General features: G+C 41.5%; 1 protein-coding gene across 1 annotated transcript; it reads right to left on the bottom strand.

The window, feature by feature from the left end:
- Positions 1 to 687: 687 nt before the first annotated feature.
- Positions 688 to 2,730, bottom strand: LOC134203993 (uncharacterized protein K02A2.6-like). The gene is made up of 3 exons (XM_062678826.1): positions 2,512 to 2,730; positions 1,855 to 2,452; positions 688 to 1,787 (listed from the first exon to the last, which is right to left on the bottom strand). The coding sequence occupies exons 1-3, from the start codon at positions 2,728 to 2,730 to the stop codon at positions 688 to 690; spliced, it is 1,917 nt and encodes a 638-aa protein (XP_062534810.1).
- Positions 2,731 to 11,247: the final 8,517 nt, after the last annotated feature.

The following is an 11,247-nucleotide window of genomic DNA, read 5'->3' as shown; positions in this document are numbered from 1 at the left end:
ATCATCCTTTATCAACTGTGGTAAGCGCGTGTTGCCAGTATTGCTGTTTACACATCGTTACATCCCTCCCTTTTTAGATCATATACACAACCTATTTAGAACTCATTTTTTTATTTATTCAAACAGAAATCATTATAACAGTATTTTAATCATCAAAAACATAATCCTGATATTTACTTGGTCGCTTACGTGTACGTCGGCAGCCCCGTCCCGGTGACGTGGATGTTATTACTGTCTGGCCCGTTGTCCGTTTTTCAGAAGGGGCTGATGTGCCTTGCTGTTCAGGGGTCTCCGCTTTCTTAGTAGTGTGCCTGACAAGTTTTTTCAAGTGAGCACTGTTTCGTAAATACACCTTGTCCGTTTCAGTAGATTGCACTTTGATAGCATTTTGGTTTACATCCACAACTTCAAATTCCTCTCCTCTGAATGTGGTGTCTAGCGATCCTGGGTTCATGTTACGCATTAGAACAGTATCTCCTCTCATCAGTGTATGATCTTTTGCGTGACGTTGTAAGTCCGCTCTCTGCTTATGGTATTCCTTTCTTGCCATATCTCTATCTCGAGCCTCCTCCCATTTCAAACTATAAGGCGTCCGGATCGATGGAATACGTGTTCTGATCTCACGACCGTATATCATTTGCCCTGGTGATATCCCAGTTGTCTCCTGAGGCGTGGCATGATACATCGCTAGATACTCGTAGAGATCAGTTTGCCAGTCAGTACCTTGTATCTCACTGATTTTAATCTCTTGCCAATGTTACGCATCTGGCGTTCAACGGCCCCGTTCTGTTCGGGCCAGTAGGGAGTGGACAAGTTCAAATGAATACCGTAACTAACACAGAAGCGAGCAAATTCATCTGCCCTGAATTGTGGCCCATTATCTGCTGTTATCGATCGCGGAATACCCAGGGTACTGAACATTCGGAGTAATGCCGCTATTACCCGTTGTGCTGTTGCAGGTTTCATAGGTTCAACCTGAATGAACCGCGATGTATAGCATACTACCACTAGTAACGACAAACCACCTACCAATCCTTCTTTAAAATCGATCGCGACATCCTGCCAGGGTTCTGTTGGTCTACGTCTAAGCATGGGATTTGGACTGTCCGGGATCCCCGTCATTGTACAGGGTTTACAGCGTCGCACGAAGTTCTCTACAGCTTTATCCATCAGGGGAAACCATATTTTTGCTCTAAGCTGGGCCTTCATAGCGGTACACCCTTGGTGACCAGAATGAGCCAGCTCAATTAGCTTATCACGCAGTTCCTTCGGAATAACGATACGATCTCCTCGTAGAACGAGTTCACCGAATGTGGTCAGGTCATCTTTTATCGTTGCTGTCCTAAATTCTGCTGGAACCGAGTCCCAGTGACCGGAGAATATCGCATCCTTTACGGCTTGGAGTTCATCGTCACTTTTAGTTGCTGCTTCAATTTCTTCGATAGTAAGAGCGGCCGGTTTAATTTCTGCTGCCAACCACGCAACAGTATCAATGCCATCTGTGATTTCTTGTTGACGCTGGGTCATTCTCGACAAAGGGTCCGCAATGTTGTCCGTACCAGGCTCGTATCGCACTATGAAGTCGAAGCTTTGCAGTCTTAGAATCCATCGTTCTATGCGAGCCGATGGCTTCGACTGTGCTCTGTTGAACAAATATTCCAGAGGTTTGCAATCGGTGATCAAAGTAAACTTTATGCCATAAAGGTACACGAAGAGTCTTTCCATTGCCCAAATGATTGCCAGGCACTCTCTTTCGGTTTGACAATATTTTTTCATGAATTGCCAAACTACGGGAGATGCAAGAAATCGTTCTGGGTATCCCACTTTTAATTTGAATCAGGATTGCGCCTAGACCATAGGGACTGGCATCGGTTACAAGTTGAGTGGTATCTGCTGGATCGAAATATCCTAGTGACTCAACCTTCCCCAAAATCGATTTAATCATGTCCAATTCTTTGTCGTGGACTTCGATCCACTGGAAGAAACAGTCCTTGATTAACAGCTGTCTCATATGATGTGTTAGTCCGGAAAGATTGGGAACGAATCTTCCGACAAAATTTACGAGTCCCAGGAGAGATCTTAGTTCGGTTACTGACGATGGAGCTTGTAAAGAGAGAATCGCTTTGATCCTTTCGTCGGTGGGACGAATTCCGTCTTTCGAAACGCAGTGTCCTAGAAACTCGACCTCAGTTACGGAATAAATCGATTTTTGATCGTTAATTTTCATATTCCTGTCTTTTAAAATTTGCAGTACACGTTTCAATGCCTCGTCATGCTCTTCGTCTGTGGCCCCGTGAATGAACAACTCCGGAGCCGATTTAATGCCAAACATTAATCTGCGGAACCTATAGACCCCACTGCGAGCTACAAAAGTGGTTATATCGCGGCTGTCTTCATCTAGCTCGAAATGATAGTAAGCTGCCTCTAGGTCAATTTTTGACAATTTTGTAACCTGTTTATTTATAATTACTGTTTGAAAAATAATGTTTACGTACATGGGCTTAAACCTACCTTCGTGATCGATGTTATTGCTGCGTCAATGTTGGGCATCGGATAATTCTCGCGTTTTACAGCACGGTTTGCTGCCCGCATGTCGACACACAACCGAATTTTTCCATCCGCCTTCCGAATCGGTACCAGAGGCGAAACCCAGCTCAACGGTCCTTGTGCACGTTCTATGATGTCCTTCTCCAATAAGCCACGGATTGCTTCTTCGACATCTGCTTCCATGGAAACTGGTAGTCGCCTAGCGACTTGAACTACAGGAGCGATATTCGCATCGATTTGGATTTTCAACGTCACGTTGGGAACTTTAGGGAATGTTTCTGGACCTTCAGATAGATTGGATACGTGGTTAATATTGTAACCGATATTCAACACCCTAACGCGAATGCTGTAGCTTTGCTCAGTATGTTGGTTTGCCCGTCTGGTGCAACCAAGATGTGTGCCCAAACGCCGGTTTCATCTCCTGGTACTTTAACTTCTGATTCGAATGCGTCACTGAAGAATATTTTCCTATCTGTAGCAAAAGATGTCAGGCATGTCTCATCATCCCGAGGGGTCCGCTCGTTCAGCAGTTTTGCTCCTTGTTGTTTCAGCCACTCGTAGCTCTTGCTGTTCATGATGTTGGCTGGTGAACCCGAGTCCACCAACATGTCCATCTTAACTCCGCCAATCTCCAGTTTCAATACTTCGTTCAGCTGGTTTACGTCCTCGATTGTAAATACTCCTTTTGTGGTAGCCTTTTCGTCGAGTATAGCATTAACGGAACGACGTTTCGGTGCTGGTCCTGATGGTTGCTGAGATTCGTCTCGCTTTCTTCGTCGGCAGCATGCCTTGAAATGCCCTTTCGTTCCGCAGCCGTGGCATTTGGCATCCTTCGCTGCACATTTTCCTATATCCTTGGCCAGGTGTCCAGGACGATTGCAGTTATAGCACCGTCTGTTGGTTTCAGGATTCTGTCGATTGTCCGGTCGTTGATCTACGACGCGTTGCACCAAAGTTCTCTCAAAAGTAGACGCAGAGGGTTTGTCATACTGTTTGGATTGTTTTTGTACCTCCTCAATTGTCTTCCCGAGTGTCATGACATCATTAAGGGTTAACTCTTCGGTCAACAGTTTCTTACGCAACTCAGTTGATTTACAACCCTCTACTACTTGATCAATTACCATATCGTCCGGGTCCATGAAATCACTACGTTTCGCTTGATCCTGTAGCCTGAATATGAACTCATGAAATGGTTCGTTTTCTTCCTGCTTCATTGCCCTGAACAAATGCCTTTCAAACCTTTTGTTCAGTTGCGGGGCAAAATACTTTTCCAATGAGGTTATTGCTGATTCATACTGAAACACGATTACTTCACCGGATTGCAAAATTTGCTGAACTTCATATTTGGTAATTTTGTCATAAAACTCTTGCAGTTCTAGACCACCAAGCACTAGTAGCATATCAAACTTCTCTTCGTCATTTTCGATCTTACTCGCACGTAGGAATCGATCGAAAGCCTTCCGCCATTTCATCCAATCGTTCCTAGGGTCCAACCCTACTTTGAACGGAGGCATCGCGGATGCATCTGGAACAAATTAAAAAGTACTTTGTTGGTTTCTTTTCGAACCATTATGTTATAAAAAAAAACTAAATGTTTGAAGCTTTATTGGCATTGTTTTCAGCATTCACTTGACAATGCATCGAAGGTCAAATAAAGTTCAAGGTCATGATCACAATTCCACAAAGCATTGACAATATGGTCCAATGGAACATGTAACCATTCTAAATTTGTAACCTTGAAATTAAACACTAGTAGAATGAAACGCCGCTGTTTGTTTTAGGTATTGAACACCCTTGGCATGGAGCCTTATCATTTCACTTTGTCATCCGGTACGAATCAACTTACGAATCATAAACCCTGCACGTAGCATCAATGGTATGAAGCATGTATCATTCCAACGCCAAGCATCGACTTTACACTTAGTTCTGGCACGAAACCTCTACATTGCACGTTGCATCCGTGGCACGAAGCCCCACTATTGCACATAGCATTCCAGCACGAAGCATTGACCTTACACATAGTTCTGGCACGAAGCCCCACTGTTGCACGTAGCATCCCTGTCACGGAGGCACACTATTGCACGTAGCATATCAGCACGAAGCATTGTCCTTACACATAGTTCTGGCACGAAGTCTCCCCATTGCTTGCAGCATTCATCGCACGAAGCCCCACTGTTGCACGTAGCATCCCTGGCTCTAGAAATCTTTCAGTAATACCAATTTGGTTCATTTCCGATTGTTCACATTTACCCTATATGGAATAAACACGTAACATAACCAAACTTTTGACGTAGGACTTACGTCTCTGTTTACTATACCGGGTGTCATTTCAAAATATTCAAATCGACCGCGTTACGCTGTGTTGAAAGATTTTAAACGTTAATAGCGTTCGTCTCAGTGAACGAATTTCTGCGGTAAGCCCCTCAATCGACAGATTTCAAGTATGCCTTTCATGTCCATGCTTGATAAGACCCGAAACACTTGTTTCAATAGGCATGAAACTGTTTTCAATGAAAAACATTGAGATCAAGGGAACCTATAAATATGGGTACCGCATAATTCTTGCATCATTCCTTTACCACGTTCTGATTGGTGCAGACACCAGCGAATGAGCAGCCGCTAGGTCTGCCGAGAAGCCATAAAATAGCGCAACGCGATTTTTTCCTTTCATTCTGACCGGGACAAGCGAAGCAACCGCATCATCGATTGAACAGCACTCACGCCTTTTAGCAGGGAATGAAGTCATCGAACCCACCATCATCAGCCGAAACCTAGCCAGTACAGCAGCAGTCCACCCTACAGAACCGACAAAGCAGCAATGCTGAGCAGATACCGGCAGCAGCAGCAGAGTCGAGCCGAGACCGGCCGGCATCGATGATAAGCCGAGACAGGCTGAAGAAAAGCCACATGATGCAGCATGTACGTCCAAAAAACAAATGGTTCTTCAGAGAGCCAATGATAGAGATCAATATCAAAGCTTTCAATTCCCTTCGGGATAGAAATTGCAGGGTTGTTACGGAGATCCTGAATTATTTTCCGCGCCGACTAAAATTAAATCCACGCCATTTCCACGCGACATGAAAATTCATTCTGCGCCAAATCCGTGCGACCCAGAACTAAATTCTAAGGAAATACACGTTAAATATCAATGTTAAATATTACGCTGAACATTACAACAATTTAGTGAACGTCTTTTTTCGAGTTCGTTTTTTATAATATTACTGATTTTAAGTATATGTTTTAACTTCAACGTTACACATGTTTGTACAAAATTGAAAATAGGATTAAGGAAAAAGCAGTTGATATAACAACCCATCTAGATGGTCCTTCTTGGAATTTCTGAAGAAGTCGCTCCAAAATTGTCTGCGGGTGTTTCTCCGAGAACATCTGTGGAAATGTCTTCATTCTTGCAAAAGGATCCCCGGAAATTTATGCGAAATTTCATTTTTTCATAATTTTTTGTGAATTCCTCAAAAACAACATGCAGGAAATTTTTGGAAACTGTATGTGGACACTCCTAATTAATTCCTACAGAAATCGCTTGGGAAATTCTAACAGAAATTGGTTGGTGACTTCCTGCTGAAAAACTTCCGAAAAATCTGTTGTTAAATTTTCAGGATTTTTCACAGATATTCTTGTGATCATAGCTAAATAAACTTCGAGGAAATCGCAACGTGAATTCTTGCGGGAATTTCTTGGGAATCTCTGCAAAAACTCTTCCGGGAAAACATTTTCAAAAATTTTCAACAATTTTTCTTCAAAATCAACATCAAAAACAATTTCTGCGGAAGCACGGGTGTTCATGTCCTTCAACAGACATGTTTTGAATGCGCCATGCTTCAGAATGGTTTAAAAATGACAACAAGTGGCGCCCCTCTCCTCATAACATTTGTTTAATCAATGCTCAAGAGTGTAACCATGGAATTCAAACAGGGTTTGTTAATATCCGAAAATTGATGTTAGTAAATAACTACAAACGTCAATTTTGTTCTCGAAAACATTTGCTAACGAGAATAAAGCCCATCTAAATAGACATAAAACTAGTTTTCAAATAAACGTCCTTAGATATAGAATTTCATTTGTTTAAATACTCCTAAAACTAAATCCGCACAAAGTCCTAAAATCGTTATGTAAATCCACGCCGAATCCGCGAAAACCGCAAAATCCGCGAAAATCGCGAAATCCGCTTAGTCGTAACAACCCTGAAATTGTACTTGGGTGCCAAATCCAATATTCTAGAGATAAAATTTTATGCTTGATTTTCATAAATAGCGTTAAAACTAACAGTGGATAATTTTTCTGACTTAACCGCGAAGTGGACGAAGGACTTCACTTGACCATGCCTTTAAAGATTCATAAGATGTTCAAATCTTTCACATAATCTTATTTGGATAAAAAACCACCGATAACAGCTCAAACATTAATAAACTATCAATCGATTTTTCATCAAATGTTGGATTTTTTGGCATTGATAAAAAAAATATGTAGAAAAACATTTTTTGATACTGACCGCACACAAAGCGAACCGGACTGAATGATCGTCCCATGTTATGAATTCTAAATCTTATCACCCGAAATCCCATGTCCGGGTGTTTCCTTCCTTCTACTACTAACAATGTTGTCTCAGAAAAGAACACGTACCTACTTCCCACATGAACTGCAATTCTAAGCTCGCTTGCCCGGCTTATTGGCCTGTATCAAGCGAAAAGTCCCGTTAGGAAATAGACGCCAGCAGCGAGCAACAAGCGTAAAAAAGAAGAAGCCCTTCTCGAACGCGTTGATGATGATGACGCTTTGGCTGACAAAGAAGCGGGATACAAGACACTAGCTGATTGGCCCACCAATTGGGAAGCAGAGAAGATTCAAAATTAAGTAGTATAAAAGAAAAGTGCATTCGCTCGCAGAGCATTCAGTCTTTTTTATACCCTCACTAGAAATTCGCAGTTATTTGAAAAGATCGTTTTCTTACTTTTTGCACTTAGCCGAAGCAAACAGCCTTTTTCAAGGCTCTAAGAGTTAAAAAAACGAACAGTGGGTAATGTCTGTGGCATAACCGCTAAGTGGACGTAGGACTTGACTTGACCATGCCTTTAAGATACATAATATGTCCAAATTTCTCACATCAACTATTTTGGATAAATAATCGGCGTTGCATACCATTCCTTGGCAAAATATTCTCATCAAGCCGACACAGAAATCAAATCTACCTCGAACAAAAATCATCAAAAAAATTCAGGAAGTATCTGTCCGGTCACGAAATATTAGCCTCGATAGTGGCAACCTTCCCACTGAAGGACTGCCTGAAATAAACCAAAAGTTGGCTCAGTAGGGGATTTAGACTGTATCTAATAATATCTAATAATTATTATTCCTTCATGCGAGTTGCGTCGTACTGTGGACAGCTAGGAATCTGCAAAAAAACGAACAGTGGGTAATGTCTGTGACATAACCGCTAAGTGGACGTAGGACTTGACTTGACCATGCCTTTAAGATACATAATATGTCCAAATTTCTCACATCAACTATTTTGGATAAATAATCGGCGTTGCATACCATTCCTTGGCAAAATCTTCTCATCAAACCGACACAGAAATCAAATCTACCTCGAACAAAAATCATCAAAAAAATTCAGGAAGTATCTGTCCGGTCACGAAATATTAGCCTCGATAGTGGCAACCTTCCCACTGAAGGACTGCCTGAAATAAACCAAAAGTTAGCTCAGTAGGGGATTTAGACTGTATCTAATAATATCTAGTAATTATTATTCCTTCATGCGAGTTGCGTCGTACTTTGGACAGCTAGGAATCTGCAAAAAAACCGAAGAAAGTATCCCAGAACACATCCACTGCAGCAGTGAAGAAGATTCCGAGCTTTTCTACTGGCATCCATAGACGTAAGCGAGAAGCTGCCGTCAAACCCCCTAAAGGTTTTGAGAGAAAACGCGTGTGTAAGTTAGCTGAAACGAACTGCACCAGCTGGTGCAGCCCTGTAAGTTGCATTAATTTGACTTCTATGCTGGCTTGAGGTCTCCAGTTGACCTTGCGAACAAAGGTCCAGAAACCGGAGATGGCGAGTTCGATTCTCGATCCAATCTAGGATATTTTCGGATGGGAAACATTCTCGACACCCCGAGCATAGTGTATCCATTGTATTTGTCACACAAGATACATACTCAATACTCATGCAATATCGGGCATATAAAGCTTTCAATTAATAACTAAAACAATGCTAATAGATTACTTTAAAAAGCAGGCCAAGTTCCAGTTGGAATGTAGTGCTATGGAAGAATAAGCTTGCGATACACTTACGAGATTGACTGATTCACCGAAACCTAAACTGCTAAATATTATTATTATTGCTAAACTGTTAGCAAGTTTGCAATACTAAATATTATCATACCTAAATATTGTAACACACTGGAGTCAGTTTTTACGCGGAGGATGTGGGCCGCGTGAATTAAAACAACGTAAAAAACCGCGTAAATCCCAATATGTGTCTGAATGAGCCATGGAAATCTCGAAATTCTAGTGGAAACAAAATCGCATAAAAAGCGAATCGTGTACAAAAGCCGCGTAAAAGATGACTTCAGTGTACGCTGTGAAGTGAAGCGTTGACTCTTTCTTGATCGAATGGTCCAAAAAAATTGAAAATCCATCGAGAAACGGCTGAGATATTAACGATCAAAGTCTATCATATTTTCGTGACGTTTTTTGATTTTTCGAAAACGTAAAGTGTACCCCAATATAGAAAAGACAGACGTAGTTCTACGTCAAGAAATGAAATTTCGCATAAATTTCTGGGGAACCTTTTGCAAGAATGGAGACATTTGGGAGCGTCCACAAATTACGTAACGCTTAGAGGGGAGAGGGGGGGTTGGGCGAAGTGTGATGACCCGTACATAATTTTTAGATGCTTCATACAAAAAGTGTGACATAGGGGGGAGGGGGGGTTGAAAATGGCCAATTTTTGCGTTACGTAATTAAAGGATCTTCCCTTTCCACAGATGTTCTCGGAGAAACACCCGCAGACAATTTTGGAGCGACTTCTTCAGAAATTCCAAGAAGGACCATCTAGATGAGTTGTTATATCAACTGCTTTTTCCTTAATCCTATTTTCAATTTTGTACAAACGTTTGTAACGTTGAAGTTAAAACATATACTTAAAATCAGTAATATTATAAAAAGAACTCGAAAAAGACGTTCAATAAATTGTTGTAATGTTCAGCGTAATATTTAGCATTGAGATGTAACGTGTATTTGCTTAGAATTTAGTTTTGGGTCGCGCGTATTTGGCGCAGAATGATTTTCAAAGTGGTAATGAAATTTCACAATTAATATTCAAAGAAATTTCAAGTACTTCGTTGAAATTTGACTTGAATTAATGCCGACGATGGTTTCCCTGCAAAATGTTGCACACTGAGCTGACGATTTGATAGTGAAATGCTGTTGAAATCTTTCAACACAGCGTAACGCGGCCGATTTAGAAATTTTGAAATGACACCCGGTATAGTAAAGAGAGACGTAAGTCCTACGTCAAAAATGTCCTCCTTCAGTCGCTATCGCACGGATTAGAAGGCCCTTCAGTGGAAGGGCTGATATACAGTCTACATCCCCTGCTGGGCCAACTTGTGGTTTATTTCAGGCAGTCCTTCAGTGGGAAGGGTGCCACTGTCGAGGCTAATATTTCGTGACCGGGCAGATACTTCCTGAATTTTTGACGTAGGACTTACGTCTCTCTTTACTATACCGGGTGTCATTTCAAAATTTCTAAATCGGCCGCGTTACGCTGTGTTGAAAGATTTCAAACGTTAATAGCTTTTATCCCAGTGAACAGATTTCAGCAGTTAACCCCTCAATCGACAGCTTTCAAGTATGCCTTTCATATTAATGCTTGATAATATCCGAAAACTTGTTTCAATAGGCCTAAAACTGTTTTCAAAGCAAAACATTGAATTCACGAAAACCTATAAATATGGGTACCGCATCATTCTTGCATCATTCCATTACCACGTTCTGATTGGTGCAGACGTCAACGAATGAGCTCACGCTAGGTCTGCTAAGAAGGCATAAAATAGCGCAGCGCGAATTTTTCCTCTCAATCTGACCGAAACAGGCAAAGCAATAACAGCATCGCATCGTCGGAATTTTTGAACGGTTGCATCATCGTATCAGCCACGAATTCGCAAACCTAAAGCCTTTTTAAGAGCAAGGCAGAATCGTCAGCATCATCGGCATTTTCAGCCCGGCATTGTCGAGAAGCCAACAGTAAGCGCGGCACGGCGGTGTGTGACGATAGAGTGTCGACGACAACACTACTGATCAAGTTTTCTCGGCCGATGGCAGCAGCGGTTAAGCGTTTGGTATTCCTGCAGACATCGATTCATAATGTTTTAAACAATCATAAACTCCCAGTTGAACCGCTCAAGAGGAAATTTACATCTAACATTGTGAATGGATCTTTTCAGAACCACTAATATACTTACTAAAGAGTTTTTCGCAATAGAATCATTTTGAAAATGTAGTACAATCAACTAATTAGAGAGCGTTTGCGTGACAATTTTATTAATTCGCGTTCATGGCGATGAATTGTTACAAAATTCTGTCTTCCTCGCTCACGACAAAAGAAAATGCGTTTCTTATTCTAAGATCTCAACGAAATTTTTTGAAATTTCTCCATTAGAATTCCAAAAATTGTCACTGT

This window comes from Armigeres subalbatus, unplaced genomic scaffold (genome assembly GCF_024139115.2).
Source record: "Armigeres subalbatus isolate Guangzhou_Male unplaced genomic scaffold, GZ_Asu_2 Contig320, whole genome shotgun sequence".
NCBI lineage: Eukaryota > Metazoa > Arthropoda > Insecta > Diptera > Culicidae > Armigeres > Armigeres subalbatus.
The sequence above is the reverse complement of the archived record's forward strand: the minus strand, read 5'-3'. Positions and strand labels throughout refer to the sequence as shown.